The sequence below is a fragment of the Salmo salar genome, chromosome ssa25 (genome assembly GCF_905237065.1).
Source record: "Salmo salar chromosome ssa25, Ssal_v3.1, whole genome shotgun sequence".
NCBI lineage: Eukaryota > Metazoa > Chordata > Actinopteri > Salmoniformes > Salmonidae > Salmo > Salmo salar.
The window spans coordinates 14,875,968-14,901,091 of NC_059466.1; the positions used below are offsets into that span (position 1 = coordinate 14,875,968).

General features: G+C 46.0%; 1 protein-coding gene across 11 annotated transcripts in view; it reads left to right on the top strand.

Annotated features, from left to right (window-relative positions):
• Positions 1-25,124, top strand: part of LOC106586233 (rap guanine nucleotide exchange factor 4) — a 52,245-nt gene that overhangs the window by 26,200 nt on the left and 921 nt on the right. For 5 of the 11 annotated variants that reach the window (XM_014173279.2, XM_014173282.2, XM_014173284.2 and 2 more), the window contains 24 exons: positions 2,383-2,433; positions 2,557-2,663; positions 2,807-2,928; positions 3,041-3,224; positions 3,400-3,484; positions 5,136-5,196; positions 5,439-5,515; positions 5,733-5,879; positions 8,958-9,061; positions 10,072-10,157; positions 14,003-14,081; positions 14,360-14,510; positions 14,793-14,881; positions 14,974-15,004; positions 15,168-15,246; positions 17,308-17,454; positions 19,367-19,464; positions 19,829-19,954; positions 20,379-20,557; positions 22,485-22,575; positions 22,756-22,806; positions 23,035-23,122; positions 24,865-24,929; positions 25,017-25,071. In XM_014173279.2, coding sequence (XP_014028754.1) covers positions 2,383-2,433; positions 2,557-2,663; positions 2,807-2,928; positions 3,041-3,224; positions 3,400-3,484; positions 5,136-5,196; positions 5,439-5,515; positions 5,733-5,879; positions 8,958-9,061; positions 10,072-10,157; positions 14,003-14,081; positions 14,360-14,510; positions 14,793-14,881; positions 14,974-15,004; positions 15,168-15,246; positions 17,308-17,454; positions 19,367-19,464; positions 19,829-19,954; positions 20,379-20,557; positions 22,485-22,575; positions 22,756-22,806; positions 23,035-23,122; positions 24,865-24,929; positions 25,017-25,071 — 2,353 coding nt within the window. Of the gene's footprint in view, positions 5-2,382; positions 2,434-2,556; positions 2,664-2,806; positions 2,929-3,040; positions 3,225-3,399; positions 3,485-5,135; positions 5,197-5,438; positions 5,516-5,732; positions 5,880-8,957; positions 9,062-10,071; positions 10,158-14,002; positions 14,082-14,359; positions 14,511-14,792; positions 14,882-14,973; positions 15,005-15,167; positions 15,247-17,307; positions 17,455-19,366; positions 19,465-19,828; positions 19,955-20,378; positions 20,558-22,484; positions 22,576-22,755; positions 22,807-23,034; positions 23,123-24,864; positions 24,930-25,016; positions 25,072-25,124 lie in introns of all 11 variants that reach the window. The other 6 variants (XM_014173280.2, XM_045707768.1, XM_045707770.1 and 3 more) reach the window with 3 other exon arrangements.

Below are 25,124 nucleotides of genomic sequence, written 5' to 3' on the forward strand. Positions count from 1 at the left end.
CTATGTAAGTATTGTTCTTGGCTGTGAGAGAAATTACATTAGAAAGGAGGTGTTATAGAGTTTGAACAGCCGTCGTCATGTCCGCTTTATAGTATAGAGTGCTGCTGTATGTATAGTTCAGTTTGATTCTTCTCTGCTGTAGAACTCATGAATACCACATCCATACATGACTTGTTCAAGGTGGTTTCTGTGCTGTGGGTCCAAGGGTTGGGATGTAAGCACAGACAGACGCCAGCTGTTGATTTGACTTCCGATTTAACAGGGCCCTGTTGACAGTGTTAGCATGGTTGTCAATTGAGTATGGCCCAACACCAACAATTTAAAATGGGCTACTGAAATCATTCCAATCCTGATTTTTAAAGGCAAATGCAGTTTAGCTGTATTAGCAGGCTGACTTTAGGACCATGGGAATGCCTGGGAGTGGGAGGGAAGGCTGTTTGTATGGCTGGCTGGCTTTTTGGAGAGCGCATCTGTACAGCTGTCATTTTTCCATACCCTAGGTTTATCTGAAATTACGCCCCTGGTTGATAGTGGTAAAGGCTACATCTTCACAAGGGCCTAATCTCTGTCATCATTGATAGGGAGGGATCTATGGCCATTCACTGAACTGTGTATCGTGTGTCATACAATCTCAAATGTTCTTATCATCCTTGTCCTTCACTTTGTGCTTTTATTTTGAAATCCATTTTTAGTTTTTTTATTTAACCAGGTAGGCCAGTTGGGAACAAGTTCTCATTTACAAGTGCGACCTGGCCAAGATCAAGCAAATCAGTGCGACAAAAACAACAACACAGTTACACATGGGTTAAACAAACGTACACTCAATAACACAATAGAAAAATATGTGTACAGTGTGTTCAAATGAAGTAAGGAGGGAAGGCAATAAATAGGCCATAGTGGCAAGGTAATTACTATTTAGCAATTAACACTGGAGTGAAAGACGTGCAGATGAGGATGTGCAAGTAGAAATACTGGTGTGCAAAAGAGCAGAAAAACAAACACATATGGGGATGAGGTAGGTAGATTAGATGGGCTATTTACAGATGGGCTCTGTACAGCTGTAGCGATCAGTAAGCTGCTCTGACTGCTGATGCTTAAAGTTAGTGAGGGAGATACAAGTCTCCAACTTCAGTGATTTTTGCAATTCGTTCCAGTCATTGATAGCAAAGAACTAGAAGGAAAGGCGGCCAAAGGAGGTGTTGGCTTTGGGGATGACCAGTGACATATACCTGCTGGAGCGCGTGCTACGGGTGGGTGTTGCTATGGTGACCAGTGAGCTGAGATGAGGCTGAGCTTTACCTAGCAAAGACTTATGGATGACCTGGAGCCAGTGGGTTTGGCGACGAATATGTAGCGAGGACCAGCCAACGAGAGCATACAGGTCGCAGTGGTGGGTAGTATATGGGGCTTTGGTGACAAAACGGATGGCACTGTGATAGACTGCATCCAATTTGCTTAGTAGAGTGTTGGAGGCTATTTTGTAAATGACATCGCCGAAGGATCGATAGGATAGTCAGTTTTACAAGGGTATGTTTGGCAGCATGAGTGAACCACGCGAGGCAGTCATTAGAGAAACCAAGACTGTTGAGTCTGCCGATAAGAATACGGTGATTGACAGAGTCGAAAGCCTTGGCCAGGTCAATGAAGACTGCTGCACAGTACTGTCTTTATCAATGGCGGTTATGATATCGTTTAGGACCTTGAGCATGGCTGGATTTGGGAGAAGCGGGGGGGGCTTGGGCCAGTTGTTGCGGGGGGTGCAGAGCTGTTGACCGGGGTAGGGGTAGCCAGATGGAAAGCAAGGCCAGCCGTAGAGAAATGCTTATTGAAATTCTCGAGTATTGTGGATTTATCGGTGGTGACCGTGTTTCCTAGCCTTAGTGCAGTGGGCAGCTGGGAGGAGGTGCGCTTATTCTCCATGGACTTTAGTGTCCCAAAACCTTTTGGAATTAGTGCTGCAGGATGGAAATTTCTGTTTGAAAAAGCTAGCCTTTGCTTTCCTAACTGACTGTGTATATTGGTTCCTGACTTCCCTGAAAAGTTGCATATCGCGGGGACTAAAACAGGATGTTTTTGTGCTGGTTAAGGGCAGTCAAGTCTGGGGTGAACCAAGGGCTATATCTGTTCTTAGTTCAACATTTTTTGAAAGGGGCATGCTTATTTAAGATGGTGAGGAAAACACTTTTAAAGAACAACCAGGCATCCTCTACTGACGGGATGAGGTCAATATCCTTCCAGGATACCCGGGCCAGGTCGATTTAGAAAGGCCTGCTCGCAGAAGTGTTTTAAGGAGTTTTTGAAATCCATTATGTTTCCGTATGTATGTGTGTGTGTGTGTGTGCGTGCGTTTTCCAGTCATTGTCATGTCATTTTACTTTTCAGAAATCCTTCACAGAAAACCCAGCCAAACTCCATCCTAAATCCATTTCTCAGGTAGTAAAGACCATCACACCAATAGAGGCCATCTCATCTGTATCTGTCCATTGATCTCCTTTTCTCTCCTCTATTATAAGGCCTGGCCTCTCCTCTATTATAAGGCCCATTTTCTCCCCACAGGTCCCATCTGAGAAGATCATGCGAGCAGGGAAGGTTCTACGTGATGCCATCCTCTCCAGAGCTCCCCACATCATCCGAGACAGGAAGTACCACCTGAAGACATACAGGTGGGTTGGAATATCCCCTGTACCATGTACACCTGGTACACTCATATCACAGTACGTGTACATCTGTCTGTTTGTGTATTGGTTATGTTTGTTTTTTGCTGTATGTATTTCCTGATGTGATGTGGTGTGTGTGTCTCCTGCAGGCAATGCTGTGTGGGAACAGAGCTGGTTGACTGGCAGATGCAGCAGAGCTCCTGTGTTCACACTCGCATTCAAGCAGTGGGCATGTGGCAGGTGCTGCTGGAGGAAGGAGTTCTCAACCACGGTGAGCCAGAACAGTCCAGTAGACCGTACTAAGAGTAACCTCTCTGTCTGTGTGCATGTGAAAGCCGGTCCATTTCTAAACCCTCTGTGTTCTCTGTTTGTTGGGGTTGCAGTGGACCAGGAGCTGACCTTCCAGGACAAGTATCTGTTCTACCGTTTCTTGGATGATGAGCAGGAGGACGCTCCCCTGCCCACTGAGAAGGAGGCCAGGGAGAGCAATGAGGAGCTACAGGATACCCTCCTCCTCCTCTCCCAAATCGGCCCTGACGCACACATGCGCATGATCCTGAGGAAACAGTAAGATCACAGAGATCGCCACCTGCGGGTAGGATGTATGCAGGTCTGGAGAGTTTGGGTTAGGCAAGATGAATAAGATATGTAAGCAAAGTGCAAAGCTGATGCGAAGGTCCTGTTTAAAGTTAATACATTTAAAAATTATTTGTTTTATTGGTGCATGTTTCCCCTTCCCCAGGCCAGGACAGAGGACAGCGGATGATTTGGAGATCATTTATGAGGAGCTGCTCCATATAAAAGCCTTATCTCACCTATCCACCACTGTGAGTACAGATTCGGTTACATTCATAATTCATTGTCGGCCGTATACAGTGGCTTGCGAAAGTATTCACCCCCCCTGGCATTTTTCCTATTTTGTTGCCTTACAACCTGGAATAAAAATGTATTTTTGAGGGGTTTGTATCTTTTGATTTACACAACCTGACTACCACTTTGAAGATGTAAAATATGTTTTATTGTGAAACAAACAAGACAAAAAAAAAAAAAACTTGAGCGTGCATAACTATTCACCCCCCCCCAAAGTCAATACTTTGTAGAGCCACTTTTTGCAGCAATTACAGCTGCATGTCTCTTGGGGTATGTCTCTATAAGCTTGGCACATCTAGCCACTGGGATTTTTGCCCATTCTTCAAGGCAAAACTGCTCCAGCTCCTTCAAGTTGGATGGGTTCCGCTGGTGTACAGCAATCTTTAAGTCATACCACAGATTCTCAATTGGATTGAGGTCTGGGCTTTGACTAGGCCATTCCAAGACATTTAAATGTTTCGCTTTAAACCCCTCGAGTGTTGCTATTGCAGTATGCTTAGGGTCATTGTCCTGCTGGAAGGTGAACCTCTGTCCCAGTCTCAAATCTCTGGAAGACTGAAACAGGTTTCCCTCAAGAATTTCTCTGTATTTAGCGCCATCCTTCAATTCTGACCAATTTCCCAGTCCCTGCCGATGGAAAAACATCCCCACAGCAGGATGCTGCCACCACCATGCTTCACTGTGGGGATGGTTTTCTCGGGGTGATGAGAGGTGTTGGGTTTGCACCAGACATAGCGTTTTCCTTTATGGCCAAAAAGTTCAATTTTAGTCTCATCTGAACAGAGTACCTTCTTCCATATGCCTTTTGGCGAACAACAACCATGTTTGCTTATTTTTTTTCTTTAAGCAATGGCTTTTTTTCTGGCCACTCTTCCGTAAGCCCAGCTCTTTGGAGTGTACGGCTTAAAGTGGTCCTATGGACAGGTACTCCAATCTCTGCTGTGGAGCTTCAGGGTTATCTTTGGTCTCTTTGGTGCCTCTCTGATTAATGCCCTCCTTGCTTGGTCCGTGAGTTTTGGTGTGCAGCCCTCTTTTGACAGGTTTGTTGTGGTGCCATATTCTTTCCCTTTTTTAATAATGGATTTAATGGTGCTCCGTGGGATGTTCAAAGTTTCAGATATTTTTTTATAACCCAACCTTAATCTGTACTTCTCCACAACTTTGTCCCTGACCTGTTTGGAGAGCTCCTTAGTCTTCATAGTGCCACTTACTTGGTGGTGCCCCTTGTTTAGTGGTGTTGCAGACTCTGGGGCCTTTCAGAACAGGTGTATATATACTGAGATCATGTGACAGATCATGTGACACTTAGATTGCACACAGGTCGACTTTATTTAACTAATTATGTGACTTCTGAAGGTAATTGGTTGCACCAGATCTTATTTAGGGGCTTCATAGCCCACTTTTCAGTTTAATTTTTTTTTCATTTCACTTCACCAATTTGGACAGTTTTGTGTATGTTCATTACATGAAATCCAAATGAAAATCCATTTAAATTACAGGTTGTAATGAAACAAAATAGGAAAAAGGCCAAGGGGGTGAATACTTTTGCAAGGCACTGTATGATGTCAACCCTGTAACCTAGCTGTGTTTCCCCCCCTGCTTCTACAGGTAAAGAAGGAGTTAGCTGGAGTTCTGATCTTTGAGTCCCATGCCAAAGCAGGAACCGTGTGTAAGTAGTTTAACACTGCCTCCATGACCAGAGTTCAACCCCTTTTAACTTGATCAACTTTGTACACTATTCATTGATTTTATAAATGCATCATCTATATGGAGGCAGAAATAAAATCCCGGATTAAATAGTAAATCCTTTGCGGTTGTTTCTGTTTCTGTAAGTTAATGCATTGAGATGCATTCTTGGAAATGTTTTGTTGGATAATATTCATTTTGATATGTTATCATTTTCACTTACAGTGTTCAATCAAGGGGAGGAAGGCACATCGTGGTACATCATTCTAAAAGGCTCTGTAAACGTTGTCATTTATGGAAAGGTAAAAAAAAAAGATTGTTCAAATGTTATTTGAATCTGGCATGTCATACGACTCATCCCCATTTGATCAGTATTCAGCTAATCACTATAGCCAATTATAGAAAATATGAGAGTGGATAAATGACATAGCAGATGTAAAAGTATTGTATGCTTGTCATCTTATGCCCTTTAAGGCACAGCCGTTCTTTGTTTGCTTATTCTTGTCCTGTTTCACATAGGGGGTTGTTTGCACGCTGCATGAGGGAGATGACTTTGGGAAGCTTGCCCTGGTCAACGATGCCCCCCGCGCCGCCTCCATTGTTCTACGAGAAGATAACTGCCACTTCCTACGTGTGGATAAGGAGGACTTCAATCGGATCCTCAAAGTGAGTTATCTGGGGAAGTCCTGTTTGTCCTCACAGGAGATGGCATGGCCCCCTCCACCTCTGTCCACTAAGCTCAGTGAAATTCCACTTTATCTGTATTCAACGGTATAGTCTCCCTCTATTGTTTGAGATTCGGATTCAACATCGCAGAGGTGTAAACGTTCATTAGAATGATGCATACATTAACCAGTTGTACCAGTTAAGAGTCAAGTCCCCGTTTTCGTATATAATTGTTTTAATGATAGACTACTATCAACTTTGTGGTTCAATGGAGACAGTTGTCTGTAGGAGAGGTACGGTATAAACGCTAAAGCCAAACTGTCAGCTGTCAGTCTCTTAGCCCACTGGCCGGCAGATGGCGATATTGAGTCGTTGCCATCTTACCGTCCAAACGCTTGTATGCAGCTGGCAATACACTCATATCCCCGTGGACCGGTTCGTACCTAAAACATTCTCCATTCAGGCTGCAAATGCATCAATTTGCTCCTGAACTAGATTTGACGGTGAGAAGGTGGGAAAAAACAGGGGAAATATGCATACTTTCTTAATGAAACACCATTTTCCACCATCATGCTAAAGTGGTTAATACCTAGGAAGGAATGCTAGTTCCGGATGTTGCGTATCGCGTTCAGCCAATCAGGCTGCAGCATTCTGCATGCAGGGCGCAACATCAGGAAGTAGCATTAGCCATAAAGAAAGCACACATATTTTCCCCTTTTTTCCCCCTCCTTGTCAATAAATCTAAACTCATCAAAAAAAGAAACATCCTCTCACTGTCAACTGCGTTTATTTTCAGCAAACGTAACATGTGTAAATATTTGTATGAACATAAGATTCAACAACTGAGACATAAACTAAACAAGTTCCACAGACATGTGACTAACAGAAATGGAATAATGTGTCCCTGAACAAAAGTGGGGGGGGTCAAAATCAAAAGTTACAGTCAGTATCTGGTGTGGCCACCAGCTGCATTAAGTACTGCGGTGCATCTCCTCCTCATGGACTGCACTAGATTTGCCAGTTCTTCTTACCCCACCCTTCCACCAAGGTACCTGCTAGTTCCCGGACATTTCTGGGGGGAATGGCCCTAGCCCTCACCCTCCGATCCAACAGGTCCCAGACGTGCTCAATGGGATTGAGATCCGGGCTCTTCGCTGGCCATGGCAGAACACTGACATTCTTGTCTTGCAGGAAATCATGCACAGAACGAGCAGTATGGCTGGTGGCATTGTCATGCTGGAGGGTCATGTCAGGATGAGCCTGCAGGAAGGGTACCACATGAGGGAGGAGGATGTCTTCCCTGTAACGCACAGCATTGAGATTGCCTGCAATGACAACAAGCTCAGTCCGATGATGCTGTGACACACCGCCCCAGACCATGACGGCACCTCCACCTCAAAATCGATCCTGCTCCAGAGTACAGGCCTCGGTGTAACACTCATTCCTTCGACGATAAACGCAAATCCGACCATCACCCCTGGTGAGACAAAACCGCCACTCTTCAGTGAAGAGCACTTTTTGCCAGTCCAGCGACGGTGGGTTTGTGCCCATAGGCAACGTTGTTGCCGGTGATGTAAGACAGGTCTTCACCAGGCAACAGGCCTACAAGCCCTCAGTCCAGCCTCTCTCAGCCTATTGCGGACAGTCTGAGCACTGATGGAGGGATTGTGCGTTCCTGGTGTAACTCGGGCAGTTGTTGTTGCCATTCTGTACCTGTGTGATGTTCGGATGTACCGATCCTGTGCAGGTGTTGTTACACGTGGTCTGCAACTGCGAGGACGATCAGCTATCCGTCCTGCCTCCCTGTAGCGCTGCCTCCCTGTAGCGCTATCTTAGGCGTCTCACAGTACGGACATTGCAATTTATTGCCCTGGCCACATCTGCAGTCCTCATGCCTCTTTGCAGCATTCCTAAGGCACGTTCACGCAGATGAGCAGGGACCCTGGGCACCTTTCTTTTGGTGTTTTTCAGAGTCTGTAGAAAGGCCTCTTTAGTGTCCTAAGTTTTCATAACTGTGACCTTAATTGCCAACCATCGGTAAGCTGTTGGTGTCTTAACGACCGTTCCACAGGTGCATGTTCATTAATTGTTAATGGTTCATTGAACAAGCATGGTAAACAGTTTTTAAACCCTTTACAATGAAGATCTGTGAAGTTATTTGGATTTTTACGAATTATCTTCAAAAGACAGAGTCCTAAAAAAGGGACGTTACTTTTTTTGCTGAGTTTAGTTCAGGAGGAAATCGATGCCTTTGCAGCCTGAGTGGAGAATGTTTTAGGTACGAACCGGTCCACAGGGGATACGAGTGTATTACCGGCTGCATACAATACGGTTGGATTGTAAGATGCAACCATCAATACTAGATCAATATTGACATCTGCCTGCGTTTGGGCTATCAGTCTCTCTACATTCTCCCTCCACAGCCTATTGTTTAGCTCCGCCCACGTGCAGCTTGCGTTGGACTTTGATAGGACATCAGGGTCTTGATTGTGTCTACTGAAAAGCGGATGGATGATGGACATCTGTGTGATCCACAGAAGCAGACCCTTTGTATGCGGCTCATTGAGTCCTCCTCCTCTGTAAACCTCCTGTTGGCTTTGGACTGATGGGCTTCTGGGCCACATAGTCTGCTTCCCAAATGGCACCCTATTCCCTATAAAGTGCACATCCTGGTCAAAAGTAGTGCACTACAAAGACAATAGGGTGCCATTTGTGATTCCGCCTCAGTCAAAATGCTGACCGCCCAGTCTCCCTGTCAGTTGTACTAGCAGACTAATCCACCATGCTTACAGTACCATAGTTCTGATGGGATGATGTAATGTAGTGCAGCCTCCATGTTAACTACCAGATGCCACTAGAGTCGGGGAGAGAAGTCATCCCAGCAATTTTGATGGTCTACTCTGCAGGATTTGCTACAGTACTATTCGGTCGGGAATGTATTTATTCATTTTCAAAATCTTGTAATCCAGATAACAACCACTTGTAGTCATTAGGAATGGCATGGAATTTCATAATAAAACATAACTACAGTACAATGATATAATGATCAATAGTGTGTGTGTGTGTGTGTGTGTCCAGGATGTGGAGGCCAACACGGTGCGTTTGAAAGAGCATTATCAGGATGTTCTGGTCCTGGAGAAGAGCCCCAGCAGCAACAGCACCACCTCCTCCTCACACTACAAGTACTGAGCTAACTCTATCTGTCTCACCCAGTCATCTCCTCACAATATGATTGAACTACTTTCTGTAGCAGCACTGTTCAATAGAGGTAGAGTTCTATAGGAAGTTAAAAAGGGGACTGTGGGTGTGTGAGATTCTCTCCTGTTGGGAGGGTCATGTGTGTGATAATGTCTCTTGACGTTAGATTCATAACAGGGAGTGAGGTTAGTGTGAGAGACTCTTGAAAATGTGCACAGTGAGTGTAAAAAGTGGGTGAGTTTGTGAGCTACCCTCGGCTAAAGAGTGTATAGTAGTGCGGATCTGGTGGCCCGGGGGTAGAAGTTCTAGTGTAAAGCCAAGACTGAGGCTACAAGGCTGCAGACGTCTGTTAGCTACTAGCTAGTCTTAATGGCAGCTGCTGTCAGTGACCGCGGCTGCAGTAATGGAGAGAGAGACATTAATGGTAATGACTGAGAGATGGGCTCCCGGGGAGAAGGCAGGCCCTGCGGGTCACAATCACTCCGCCAGGGTTGGCCTCTAATCAACCACAGCGCCAGTCACATATGAAGAGTGTGAGGGTGTCAGGCTCCTCTCCTTCCCCCGTGGAGTGCCTTGCACACACCGCCTGCGTCCCAAACGGCATCCTTTTCCCTACTTTCTATTTAACAGGGCCCTATAGGGAATAGGGTCCCATTTGGGATAGAGAAGCCTCGTCCTCTGTCTCCCGTTAACTAGCCAATCACAACAAGCCTGGCTGTAGCGTGTTGATTCTTATGGTTGAGTGGTGGTCTCTTCCTGTGTTTTACCTATGGAGAGGCTTCCACACCCTTTCTCACCCAGCCATCCCCCTAAAACCTACAGCAGTGGTCAGGACCTCTTTGACTGTTTGTGGATTATTATCTAATGTAGTAATCACAGCCAGGTATTCAGAGGACACAGGTCATTGAAGTGTGGCATAGGAACAGTAGTGAGCACTAGCAGTAAACCTGTCTTGATTAATGAAGTAGGTGATTGATTGACACTGCCATTCCAGATACACTGTGATGTCCGGGACACCGGAGAAGATTCTGGAGCACTTTCTGGAAATGATGCGACTGGACTCTCACCTCAACGAATCAGGTAGAGTAGTGCACTCTGTCACTCCAATAACATCTCTCGCCACTGTGGACCATTGTATTTCTGTGTAAGGACCATTTAAAAAAAATAAAATGTTTACCTTTATTGAACTAGGCAAGTCAGTTAAGAACAAATTCTTATTTTCAATGACAAATATTTCAACACTGATATTTTTTTTATTAATATATATATATATATATATATATATATTATTTTATTTTTTTTAAAGCTGCCGTCTTATCGGCTCTTAACCAACCATGCTATTTTGTTCATTTTTTCGCGTTGTTCGTAACTCGTTTCGTACATAATATTGCTGCTACTGTCTCTTATGACCAAAAAGTGCTTCTGGACATCAAAACAGCGATTACTCACCTCAAATTGGATGAGGAGTTCTTCTTCAATGAGTCAGACGAGAGGGATATACTACGGACACCCGACCAGGCCCAGATCCCCGTGATTCGCTGGAAAAGAAAACTTAGGTTTCGTGGAAAGAGATCAGGATGCCTTGTGAGGATCAGGCGACGAGTGGCTAATCTGCCCTTGCCATCCGTTCTGCTAGTTAACGTTCAATCGCTGGAAAGTAAATGGGACAAACTGAAAGCACGTAGGTCCTACAAACGGGACATTAAAAACTGTAATATCTTATGTTTCACCGAGTCGTGGCTGAATCACGACATTAATAACATACAACTGACGGGTTATACTCACTATCTGCAGGACAGAACAGCAGCCTCTGGTAAGACGCGTGGCCTATGCACATTTGTATACAACAGCTGGTGCACAATATCTAAGGAAGTCTCAGGGTTTTGCTCACCTGAGGTAGAGTATCTCATGATGAGCTGTAGACCACACTATCTACCTAGAGTTTCATCTGTGTTTTTCGTAGCTGTCTACATCCACCACAGACCGAGGCTGGCACTAAAACCGCACTCAATGAGCTGTATTCCGCCATAAGCAAACAGGAAATCGCTCATCCAGAGGCGGCGTTCCTAGTGGCCGGGGACTTTAATGCAGGGAAACTTAAATCAGTTTAACCTAATTTCTGTCAGCATGTAAAATGTGCAACCAGAGGGGGAAAAAATTCTAGACCACTCCACACACAGAGACAATTACAAAGCTCTCCCTCGCCCTCCATTTGGCAAATCTGACCATAACTCTATCCTCCTGATTCCTGCTTACAAGCAAAGAGTAAAGCAGGAAGCACCAGGGATTCGGTCTATAAAAAAGTGGTCAGATGAAGCAGATGCTAAACTACAGGACTGTTTTGCTAGCACAGACTGGAATATGTTCCGGTTCCGATGGCATTGAGGAGTACACCACATTAGTCACTGGCTTTATCAATAAGTGCATTGAGGACGTCGTCCCCACAGTGACTACGAACATACCCCAACCAGAAGCCATGGATTAAAGGCAACATTCGCACTGAGCTAAAGAGTAGAGCTGCCGCTTTCAAGAAATCCCGCTATGCCCTCTGACGAACCATCAAATAGGCAAACCCCAAATAGGGTTTGCAAACTATTACAGACTACAAAGGGAAGCACAGCCAAGAGCTGCCCAGTGACACGAGCCTACCAGACGAGCTAAATAACTTTTATGCTTGCTTCGAGGCAAGCAACACTGAAACATGCATGAGAGGGTCAGCTGTTCCGGACAACTGTGTGATAACGCTCTCCGCAGCCGATGTGAGTAAGACCTTTAAGCAGGTCAACATTCACAAGGCCACTGGGCCAGATGGATTACCAGGACGTGTACTCCGAGCATGTTGACCAACTGGTAAGTGTCTTCACTGACATTTTCAACCTCTCCCTGTCCGAGTCTGTAATACCAACATGTTTCAAGCAGACCACCATAGTCCCTGTGCCCAAGAACACTAAGGTAACCTGCCTAAATGACTACTGACTCGTAGCACTCACGTCTGTAGCCATGAAATGCTTTGAAAGGCTGGTCATGGCTCACAACACCATTATCCCAGAAACCCTAGACCCACTCCAATCTGCATACTGCACCAACAGATCCACAGATGATGCAATCAGTATTGCACTCCACATTGCCCTTTCCCACCTGGACAAAAGGAACACCTATGTGAGAATGCTATTCATTGACTACAGCTCAGCGTTTAACACAATAGTGCCCTCAAAGCTCATCAATAAGCTAAGGACCCTGGGACGAAACACCTCCCTCTGCAACTGAATCCTGGACTTACTGACGGACTGCCCCCAGGTGGTATGGGTAGGTAACAACACATCCGCCACGCTGATCCTCAACACGGGGGCCCCTCGGGTGCGTGCTCAGTCCCTCCTGTACTCCCTGTTCACTCAAGACAGCACAGCCAGGCACGACTCCAACACCATCATTAAGTTTGCTGATGACACAACAGTGGTAGGCCTAATCACCGACAACGATGAGACCGCCTATAGGGAGGAGGTCAGAGACCTGGCCGTGTGGTGCAAGGACAACAACTTCTCCCTCAACGTGATCAAGACAAAGGAGATGATTGTGGACTACAGGAAAAGGACTGAGCACGCCCACATTCTCATCAACGGGGCTGCAGTGAAGCAGCTTGAGAGCTTGGCATCCACATCACCAACAAACTAACACAGTCTAAGCACACCAAGACAGTCATGAAGAGGGCACGACAAAACCTATTCCCCCTCAGGAGACTGAAAAGATTTGGCATGAGTCCTCAGATCCTCAAAAGGTTGTACAGCTGCACCATTGAGAACATCCTGACTGGTTGCATCACTGCCTGTTATGGCAACTGCTCGGCCTCCGACCGCAAGGCGCTACAGAGGGTAGTGCGTACGGCCCAGTACATCACCAGTGCCAAGCTTCTTGCCATCCAGGACCTCTATACCAGGCGGTGTCAGAGGAAGGCCCTAAAAATTGTCAAAGACTCCAGCCACCCTAGTCATAGACTGTTCTCTCTGCTACCGCACGCAAGCGGTACCGGAGCGCCAAGTCTAGGTCCAAGAGGTTTCTAAACATCTTCTACCCCCAAGCCATAAGACTCCTGAACAGCTAATCAAATGGCTACCCAGACTATTTGCATTGCCCCCCCCCTCCCCCGCTGCTGCTACTCTGTTATTTTCTATGCATAGTCACTTTAATAACTCTACCTACATTTACATAATTACCTCGACACCGGTTTCCCTCCGCACATTGACTCTGTACCGGTACCCCCTGTATATAGCCCTGCTATTGTTATTTACTGCTGCCCTTTCATTATTTGTTATTCTTATCTCTTACTTTTCTAGGGATTTTCTTAAAACTGCATAGTTGGTTAAGGGCTTGTTAGTAAGTATTTCACTGTAAGGTCTACACCTGTTGTATTCGGCACATGTGACAAATAAGATTTGACTGTAATGTAGATGGTTGTGTTCGTCATGGCTGTCGTGTTTAGATCGTCTCCTCTGTATCATCAGAGAGAGGGAGCGAGCGAGCATCCGGCCTCCATGCTGCTGCTGACCTGTTTGTTCATGTTTATAATTAGCAGCGCATCACAGGGCTGATCTAATTACGCTTGGACTCCAGGCTGCTTTCATGTCGCAGCCGTCTGCGGTGACAGAGCCAGCAGCCATGTGTGATCAGGCCTGTAGTACTGTCAGCCTGCTGGCCTGGTCTGGCATCCTTTCATCTGACATCACAGGTGCCCCTCTCTCTCGCTCTCGCCCTCTCTCGCCCTCTCGCTCTCTCTCTCTCTCTCGCCTGCTCTCTCTCTCTCTCTCTCTCTCTCTCTCTCTCTCTCTCTCTCTCTCTCTCTCTCTCTCTCTCTCTCTCTCTCTCTCTCTCTCTCTCTCTCTCTCTCTCTCTCTCTCTCTCTCTCTCTGTCTCTGTCTCTATCTGCCCAGATCCAGCTCTGGACGACTTTGTACTCATGCACTGCGTCTTCATCCCTAACAGTCAGCTGTGTCCGGTGCTCATGGCCCAATATCCTTTCAGTCACTGAAAATAGCAAATAATTACCGTATGTTTTTGTGTATTTCTACTGATGAGTATCAGTATCCCTTCTATGTATTAAAAATTGCAGATCAGGATCTAGGATCCAGTCCGCCATGTCCAAATAATCATATTCATTGTGACTTAAATTGCAAAACGGATCCTGAATCAGAACTTCTACTCTGAGACGCATGCTACAAACGGCCCCTGGACTAGATGTGAGTCAGTGAAGATGTAGCGATGTGTTTCTGTCCTTAACTGCCCTGCACCTACCATGCTGAGGCGTCCCAGGGCTCCGAACAGGAGCGTCTGGACTATACCCTGAACAACAAGAGGAGGGTGATCAGGCTGGTGCTGCAGTGGGCCTCAGTACATGGAGATCACCTGCAGGAGGAGGATGCCTCCCTCGCCTTCCTAGAGGTCAGTGGATGCATACCAAGTACTACCCTATTCCCTATATAGGGCATAGGGCCCTAATCAAAATGAGTGCACTATGAAGAGAATAGGTTGCCATTGCAGAATAGGTTGCCATAACCAGTGTCTTCCTCACAAACCTTTATTAATAGGCACACTTATTCAGCTTGTTGCTTAAAAATGTACTGTTTGCTGTAATAGTATAGTATTAGTGATTTGTCATTTGATAATCCAAATTAGTTTGGGCTCATTAATCTCTCCTCATTGAGAGTGCGTTGTGTGTCGCAGGAGTTCTTTGTGTCTGTATCTGATGATGCCAGGGTGATTCCTGCTCTGAAAGATCAACTCCCAGAGTTAGAGAAGATAGTTAAAAACACGTAAGTGTGTGAATGTATTGTTACTGCGTTGCACTTATCTTTAGCGTCCCCGGCTTTAGCATGATGTAATCTCACTTTGTTTACCTTCTCAGCTCTGATGACGCCAGATCCTCTCAACAAAAGGTATGTCACCCAGCTGTGACCCAAGCACTGCAGTCATATTCTGTGCTTTTGTTTTCGTTGTCAGCCCGAGCTACATTTCCCCAAGCTACATCCTACTCCCACCCATGGTTTTGTTGTCATGTTGTTGAACTAACACACTTCTGTCTGTCCTGTTCTGTTCTAGCACAAAGTCCTGTTGAGGCAGTTCAGCATGGGGGATGAGAAGCTGCAGAAACGACAGGCCATCAAGAGTAATGATGAGAGTAAGTATGGCATAGTGCAGGGATTTCCAACTGGCCAAAAATATATATCATATTTGACTAAAACAATCATTTCAAACCTTTTGATTATACACTGCTCAAAAAAATAAAGGGAACACTTAAACAACACAATGTAACTCCAAGTCAATCACACTTCTGTGAAATCAAACTGCCCACTTAGGAAGCAACACTGATTGACAATACATTTCACATGCTGTTGTGCAAATGGAATAGACAACAGGTGGAAATTATAGGCAATTAGCAAGACACCCCCAATAAAGGAGTGGTTCTGCAGGTGGGGACCACAAACCACTTCTCAGTTCCTATGCTTCCTGGCTGATGTTTTGGTCACTTTTGAATGCTGGCGGTGCTTTCACTCTAGTGGTAGCATGAGACGGAGTCTACAACCCACACAAGTGGCTCAGGTAGTGCAGCTCATCCAGGATGGCACATCAATGCGAGCTGTGGCAAGAAGGTTTGCTGTGTCTGTCAGCGTAGTGTCCAGAGCATGGAGGCGCTACCAGGAGACAGGCCAGTACATCAGGAGACGTGGAGGAGGCCGTAGGAGGGCAACAACCCAGCAGCAGGACCGCTACCTCCGCCTTTGTGCAAGGAGGAGCAGGAGGAGCACTGCCAGAGCCCTGCAAAATGACCTCCAGCAGGCCACAAATGTGCATGTGTCTGCTCAAACGGTCAGAAACAGACTCCATGAGGGTGGTATGAGGGCCCGACGTCCACAGGTGGGGGTTGTGCTTACAGCCCAACGCCGTGCAGGATGTTTGGCATGTGCCAGAGAACACCAAGATTGGCAAATTCGCCACTGGCGCCCTGTGCTCTTCACAGATGAAAGCAGGTTCACACTAAGCACGTGACGGACGTGACAGAGTCTGGAGACGCCGTGGAGAACGTTCTGCTGCCTGCAACATCCTCCAGCATGACCGGTTTGGCGGTGGGTCAGTCATGGTGTGGGGTGGCATTTCTTTGGGGGGCTGCACAGCCCTCCATGTGCTCGCCAGAGGTAGCCTGACTGCCATTAGGTACAGAGATGAGATCCTCAGACCCCTTGTGAGACCATATGCTGGTGCGGTTGGCCCTGGGTTCCTCCTAATGCAAGACAATGCTAGACCTCATGTGGCTGGAGTGTGTCAGCAGTTCCTGCAAGAGGAAGGCATTGATGCTATGGACTGGCCCGCCCGTTCCCCAGACCTGAATCCAATTGAGCACATCCTCATGTCTCGCTCCATCCACCAACGCCACGTTGCACCACAGACTGTCCAGGAGTTGGCGGATGCTTTAGTCCAGGTCTGGGAGGAGATCCCTCAGGAGACCATCCGCCACCTCATCAGGAGCATGCCCAGGCATTGTAGGGAGGTCATACAGGCACGTGGAGGCCACACACACTACTGAGCCTCATTTTGACTTGTTTTACGGACATTACATCAAAGTTGGATCAGCCTGTAGTGTGGTTTTCCACTTTAATTTTGAGTGTGACTCCAAATCCAGACCTCCCTGGGTTGATAAATTGGATTTCCATTGATTATTTTTGTGTGATTTTGTTGTCAGCACATTCAACTATGTAAAGAAAAAAGTATTTAATAAGATTATTTCATTCATTCAGATCTAGGATGTGTTATTTTAGTGTTCCCTTTATTTTTTTGAGCAGTGTATTTTTAGATGATCACGTGTCTCACATGGGAATACTTGCACAGATTTCCAAAATTAAAATCACTTGGAGCTGATTTCCTGGTGTTTTTACAGTCTTTTATGTCCAGCAATGAAAATTAAAAAATATATATATATAAAGTGTGTGTATGTGTGTGTGAAAGCATGCAGGATATGCGTTAGAAGAGAGCTAGCTATAAGCTATAGAAAAGCACAGTTTAGCAGTCATGAGCCTTTTGGCCTTGCAGCCAGGAGTGACTCACAGTGTTTTCTAATCTGTTTTGAACCTCTACCATGGCAAGGCTGATGCACTTGGCCACGGATCTGTCTTCCCAATAGCCATCCTTCAATCCTAAATGTTAAGGGACTCAGCATTGTGCTCTGTGCTCTCTCCCCATGCAGTCCTGTTCAAAGTGTACTGCAGCGACCACACCTACACCACCATCCGGGTCCCCATGGCCGCCTCGGTCAGAGAGGTCATCAGCGCAGTGGCCGACAAGCTGGGGTCAGCGGAGGACCTTCTCCTGGTCAACCTCAGTTCGGCCGGAGGTGAAAAGGACCACAGCTATACGCTAATCAAACGATGGTGGTTGACACAGTCTTTCCACACATGGCCTGCTATTTACAGATGCTATGATGCTCATTAATCAGGCCTGATTTACTAGAAATGATTGGGTGTTGGTGCTGGATTAGTCTGTTTCAGTTACCCGGTGTATGCTCAATATAGGGACAGTAGAGCAGCATAGAGAAAAGGTCGGGGCAATATTGCTGCAAGCTTGCTTCAACTCATAAGATTCTACACCCGCATGTTGCCGCCATTGGCTGGGACTTGCTGTATGGATATTCCAGTGTCTCTGCCAGGGTTTACTAATCCACCTCTTTCTCTGGCCTATGTTTGACCTGCACTTCACCCGTACCAAGTAGTAAATACAGCCAGAAGCACTGCTCCTTTGTCTCTGAGATCCTAATCATATTGGCCATAAATCTGTTATTTACTAGCATTTGTTTTGCTGCTAAGAATCTGGGCCCAATTCTCTGCTGAGTATTCAGAGGAAGATGGATGCCCCCGTCTGGAGGACGACTCTGGGTAAAACTGACTAGGCAATCAGGATTGAAAATTAACATAGTTGCAGCAGTGTATGTGAAGAGTGGGAAAGTGTGTGTGTGTGTGGCGTCAATATGCATATGTGTGTGTTTTGTGGGTAGAGTCCAGTGAGCGTGCGTAGAGTCAGTGGAAGAGAGTCAGTGCAAAAAAGGTTCAATGCAAATAGGGTAGCCATTTGATTAAATATTCAGCAGTATTATGGCTTGGGGGTAGAAGCTGTTCGGGAGCCTTTTGGCTCCATTACGGTCTTGTCGTTGTGGATGGGGGGGCGTGACCCCTGAGGTACCCCGTGTTCATGGTCAACGTGGCAGATGTGTTGTTAAATACAACCTCTCCCTCAACGTGATGAAGATAAAGGAGATGATTGTGGACTACAGGAAAAAGAGGACCGAGCACGCCCACATTCTCATCGACGGGGCTGTAGTGGAGCAGGTTGAGCGTTCCTTGGTATCCACATCACCAACAAACTAACATGGTCCAAGCACACCAAGACAGTCGTGAAGAGGGCACGACGAAACCTATTCCCCCTCAGGGGACTGAAAAGATTTGGCATGGGTCCTCAGATCCTCAAAGGTTTCTACAGCTGCACCATCAAGAACATTCTGACTGGCTGCATCACTGCCTGGTATGGCAACTGCTCGGCCTCCGACCGCAAAGCACAACAGAGGGTAGTGCAAACGGCCCAGTACATCACTGGGGCCAAGCTTCCTGCCATCCAGGACCTCTATACCAGGCGGTGACAGAGGAGGGCCCTAAAAATTGTCAGACTCCTGCCACCCTAGTCATAGACTGTTCTCTCTGCTACCGCACAGCAAGCGGTACCGGAGCGCCAAATCTAGGTCCGAGAGGCTTCTAAACAGCTTCTACCCCCAAGCCATAAGACTCCTGAACATCTAATCAAATGGCTACCCAGACTATATGCATTGCCCCCCCCCTCTTACACCACTGCTACTCTCTGTGGTCATCTATGCATAGTCACTTTAATAACTCTACCTACATGTACATACTACCTCAACTAACCGGTGCCCCCGCACATTGACTCTGTAGTCTCGCTATTGTTATTTTACTGCTGCTCTTTAATTACTTGTTACTTTTATCTCATCTTCTTATCTGTAGTTTTTTTAAACTGCGTTGTTGGTTAGGGGCTCGTAAGTAAGCTTTTCACTGTGGTATTCGGCACATGTGGCTAATAAGATTTGTTTTGAATTGGTCGGGAGCCCGTAAAACTGCCGATATCCACTGCAGCGCTATCGTTTCCTTACCCTTGTTATGCTTCTTCAGAACAGACCATAATAATATGTACTGTATTTAATATGATCATGTTTTCATTATCGCTCGTTTGTTGTTTTTCTTCAGATAAAGTGGTGCTAAAACCCAACGATATTTCCGTCTTCTCCACACTCAGCATCAACGGCCGTCTATTTGTCTGTCCCGGGGATCAACTGGATTCATTGGTGCGTAAATACCCCTCAGAAAAACATATTGCCCAACAAATTAACAATGAAGAAAAACAAGCATTCAGACCCACCCAACTAATTCCCAGAGGTTTTCCTACAAGCTACATCTCATGCAGCTGTTACTATGAAGCATGTTGCGTCTCATGTTGTGTTTCTCTAATGGAATATATTTGTTTTAATCGACTGACATATGTTCACTGGCCTGAGGCTACTGTTGCAATTCGACTTGTTATAGTTGTATAACTGTCATTGTAGCTATCAAAACAGTCCTGTATTTCATATCAGTGTTAATTGTATGATGAAGAATGATATACAGACAACTGTAAATTATACAGTATATTACGTTTGCGCAATATTTCAGACGCCCTTACCAGAGCAGGAAGGACCCTCCACAGGCTCCCTGAGCAGCTTTGAGTTGATGAGCTCGAAAGACCTGGCCTACCAGATGACTCTCTACGACTGGGAACTCTTCCACTGTGTACATGAAGTGCGTCAGACCAATGACGAATGAGGAATTACTTGATTCTATGGCTGCGTCCTAAATGGCACCCTATTCCCTATACATGTTTCGTGCACTACTTTCGACCCCTGCCCTATGGGGAATAGTGTGCCATTCTGGGTGCAGGCTATGTCTTCCTACACTATTCGGCTGTACCCATAGGAGGTAGAACCGTTTTTGGTTCCAGGTAGAACCATTTTGGGTTCCATGTAGAACACTCTGTAGAAAGGGTTTTGCATGGAATCCAAAACGATCTACCTGGAACCAAAAAGGTTTCTTCAGAAGGTTCTAGATGGCACCTTTTTTTTCCCTAAGAGTGTATCAATCAACTATTATACCAATGTATTGATACATTATAATGGAAACTATCAGGGACCCGGTCATTGACTTGCTCTCTTGCCCTGTTCTACAGCATGAGCTGATCTACTATACATTTGGGAGGCAGAACTTCAAGAAGACCACGGCCAACATGGACCTGTTCCTCAGGAGGTTCAATGAGATCCAGCTGTGGGTGATCACAGAGATCTGTCTGTGTGCTCAGCTCAGCAAGCGCGTTCAGCTGCTCAAGAAGTTCATCAAGATCGCTGCCCAGTGAGTGGCCCTTGCCTTGTCGCCCTCTCTCTCATGCACGCACACATGCACGTTTGCGCACACACTGTCTCCCCTGACTGCAGAGCTGTAGTTGTAGAATTGCATACCTGTGTCACTTAGCTGTAGAGTACAGTCAACCCTCCCAATCAATCCCTAAAGGAAAAGGTTTAAGTGTCAAGATTAACAAATGTGTGAATGGCTGAATGTGCGGTGCATTCGGTAAGTATTCAGACCCCTTGACTTTTTCCACGTTTTGTTACGTTACAGCCTTATTCTAAAGTTGATTAAATAGTTTTGTTTCCCCTTATCATTCTACACACAATACCACATAATGACAACACAAAAATAGGTTTTTAGAAATGTTTAGAAATGTTTGCAAATGTATCTTTTTTTTTATACTGAAATAAGTATTAAGACCCATGTTGGCTGTGGTTTTCACATTTTCATAAGTATTAAGACCCTTTTCTCAGTACTTTATTGAAGCGCCTTTGGCAGTGATTACAGCCTTGAGTCTTCTTGGTTATGACGCTACAAGCTTGGCACACCTGTATTTGGGCAGTTTCTCCCATTCTTCTCTGCAGAACCTCTCAAACTCTGTCAGGTTGGATGGGGAGCGTTGCTGCTCAGCTATTTTCAGGTTTCTCCAGAGATGGGTTCAATGCAGGAGTGGCTTTGGGTTCAAGTCCGGGCTCTGACTGGAGGCTCAAGGACATTCAGACACTTGTCCCGAAGCCACTCTTGCATTGTCTTGACTGTGTGCTTAGGGTCGTTGTCCTGTGAGTCTTCGCCACCAGTCTGAGGTCTTGAGCGCTCTGGAGACGGTTTTCATCAAGGATCACTCTGTACTTTGCTCCGTTCATCTTTCCCTCGATCCTGACTAGTCTCCCAGTCCCTGCCGCTGAAAAACATCTGCACAGCATGATGCTGCCACAACCATGCATCACCGTAGGGATGGTGTCAGGTTTCCTCCAGATGTGACGCTTGGCATTCAGGCCAAAGAGTTAAATCTTGGTTTCATCTGCACGTAAAGCGGAGTGCGCTTTACGTGCCTTTTGGCAAATTCCAATTCCGGGCTGTCATGTGCCTTTTACTGAGGAGTGTCTTCCGTCTGGCCACTCTACCATAAAGGCCTGATTGGTGGAGTGCTGCGGAGATGTTTGTCCTTATGGAAGGTTCTCCAATCTCCACAGAGGAACTCTGGAGCTCTGTCAGAGTGACCATCTGGTTCTTGGTCACCTCCCTGACCAAGGCCCTTCTCCCCCGATTGCTCAGTTTGGCCAGGCGGCTAGCTCTAGGAAGAGTCTTGGTGGTTCTAAACTTCTTCCATTTAAGAATGATGGAGGCCACCGTGTTCTTGGACCTTCAATGCTGCAGAAATGTTTTACTACCTTTCCCCAGATGTGTGCCTCGACATAATCCTGTCTCAGAGCTCTACGGACAATTCTGTCGACCTCATGGCTTGGTGTTTGCGCTGACATGCGCTGTGAACTGCGGGACCTTATATAGACAGGTGTGTGCCTTTCCAAATCATGTCCAATCAATTGAATTTACCACAGGTGGACTCCAATCAAGTTGCAGAAACATCTCAAGGATGATCAATGGAAACAGGATGCACCTAATCTCAATTTCGAGTATCATAGCAAAGGGTCTTAATAACAACCAGTTTTCGCTTTGTAATTATGGGGTATTGTATGTAGATTGAGATTATATATATTTTTGGATCAATTTGTAACGTAACATTTGCTGTAACGTAATAACATGTGGAAAAGGGGAAGGGCTCTGAGTACTTTCCCGAATGCACTGTAAATGTATCATTTTGGTAATGACAAGTGTTTCCTTCATGACCCCCTGTGATGACTTAAATTAGTCACATGTAACATGTTACCTTATACTGATAAATCTTTGGACTACTTTCTCTCTGTAACAGCTGTAAGGAGTATAAGAACCTCAACTCCTTCTTTGCTATTATCATGGGCATGAGCAACCCAGCCGTGAGCAGACTGAGTCAGACCTGGGAGGTGGGTGTCTCTGGCTGTCTTTCTGTCTGTCACTGTGTGTCTGTCACTGTTTGTCCGTCTGTGTGTCTGTCTGACATTGTGCATCTGTCTGTCCAACAACACTCACATGTGTTTAGCACCTGCCCAAGAATATAATGATTTCAACTATCTGTTAACTTTCCCTGTTACTTGTGTTGACAGAAACTCCCCAGCAAATTTAAGAAGTTTTACAGCGAATTTGAAAGCTTAATGGTGAGTACTCTAAACTATTTTTAGTCCCATATCAACCATTCATCCACTCACATAGTCTCTAGCCTTGCTTTCTAAAGCTTCAATTTATTCAAATATTGAATTGAAACGTCACATTCTTGCATGGTCATTTGTCATCTAACAATGTATGTGTTGAGCTTGGCTGTGACTGTGATGTGCCCACTTAACATGGTTGTGGCAGATCTCAGAACAGTGTGAGTATTTCCACAGGACCCGTCCAGGAACCACCGGGCGTACCGGCTCACTGTGGCCAAGCTGGACCCGCCCATCATTCCCTTCATGCCGCTGCTGATCAAAGGTCAGTGCAGCCCAACCCAGCTCTCTCCCACCGTCTACATGACCCACCATGTTGTTTTACCCAACACAGCTCTCTCCCACTGTCTACATGACCCACCATGTTGTTTTACCCAACACAGCTCTCTCCCACTGTCTACATGACCCACCATGTTGTTTTACCCAACACAGCTCTCTCCCACTGTCTACATGACCCACCATGTTGTTTTACCCAACACAGCTCTCTCCCACTGTCTACATGACCCACCATGTTGTTTTACCCAACACAGCTCTCTCCCACCGTCTACATGACCCACCATGTTGTTTTACCCAACACAGCTCTCTCCCACTGTCTACATGACCCACCATGTTGTTTTACCCAACACAGCTCTCTCCCACTGTCTACATGACCCACCATGTTGTTTTACCCAACACAGCTCTCTCCCACCGTCTACATGACCCACCATGTTGTTTTACCCAACACAGCTCTCTCCCACTGTCTACATGACCCACCATGTTGTTTTACCCAACACAGCTCTCTCCCACTGTCTACATGACCCACCATGTTGTTTTACCCAACACAGCTCTCTCCCACTGTCTACATGACCCACCATGTTGTTTTACCCAACACAGCTCTCTCCCACCGTCTACATGACCCACCATGTTGTTTTACCCAACACAGCTCTCTCCCACCGTCTACATGACCCACCATGTTGTTTTACCCAACACAGCTCTCTCCCACCGTCTACATGACCCACCATGTTGTTTTACCCAACACAGCTCTCTCCCACCGTCTACATGACCCACCATGTTGTTTTACCCAACACAGCTCTCTCCCACCGTCTACATGACCCACCATGTTGTTTTACCCAACACAGCTCTCTCCCACCGTCTACATGACCCACCATGTTGTTTTACCCAACACAGCTCTCTCCCACTGTCTACATGACCCACCATGTTGTTTTACCCAACACAGCTCTCTCCCACCGTCTACATGACCCACCATGTTGTTTTACCCAACACAGCTCTCTCCCACCGTCTACATGACCCACCATGTTGTTTTACCCAACACAGCTCTCTCCCACTGTCTACATGACCCACCATGTTGTTTTACCCAACACAGCTCTCTCCCACCGTCTACATGACCCACCATGTTGTTTTACCCAACACAGCTCTCTCCCACCGTCTACATGACCCACCATGTTGTTTTACCCAACACAGCTCTCTCCCACTGTCTACATGACCCACCATGTTGTTTTACCCAACACAGCTCTCTCCCACCGTCTACATGACCCACCATGTTGTTTTACCCAACACAGCTCTCTCCCACTGTCTACATGACCCACCATGTTGTTTTACCCAACACAGCTCTCTCCCACTGTCTACATGACCCACCATGTTGTTTTACCCAACACAGCTCTCTCCCACCGTCTACATGACCCTCCATGTTGTTTTACCCAACACAGCTCTCTCCCACCGTCTACATGACCCACCATGTTGTTTTACCCAACACAGCTCTCTCCCACCGTCTACATGACCCACCATGTTGTTTTACCCGTTATCTTACCTATTGATTGACTAATGAGAGGTTTATCCTCACTGCCTCTTGTGTGAAGAAGTTATTATCAGCAAGTTTTGATCTCTTTTTGGAGTGTCAGCCTGCGACACAGTGTAACTAGCTTCTATATTGTTTGCTCTTGTCAATTCCAATCCTTATTCTTTTGTCTATGTTCTATGTGTGCAATCATATTGCTATTATCTTTCCAGACATGACTTTCACTCATGATGGAAACAAGACGTTCATTGACAGTTTGGTCAATTTTGAGAAAATGGTAAGGCCCTCCCTCCCTGAGGATATTGATTTTGACATGATATTAGATTGGAAGTCTAAAGTTTTTTTTATATATATTTTTTTTCAGCGAATGATCGCTAATACAGTGAGAATAGTGAGATACTGCAGAAGTCTGCCATTCAGTAAGTAAACATAACTGTCTTTTAAAATGTCTTCACTTGGCTGGGAAGGTTTC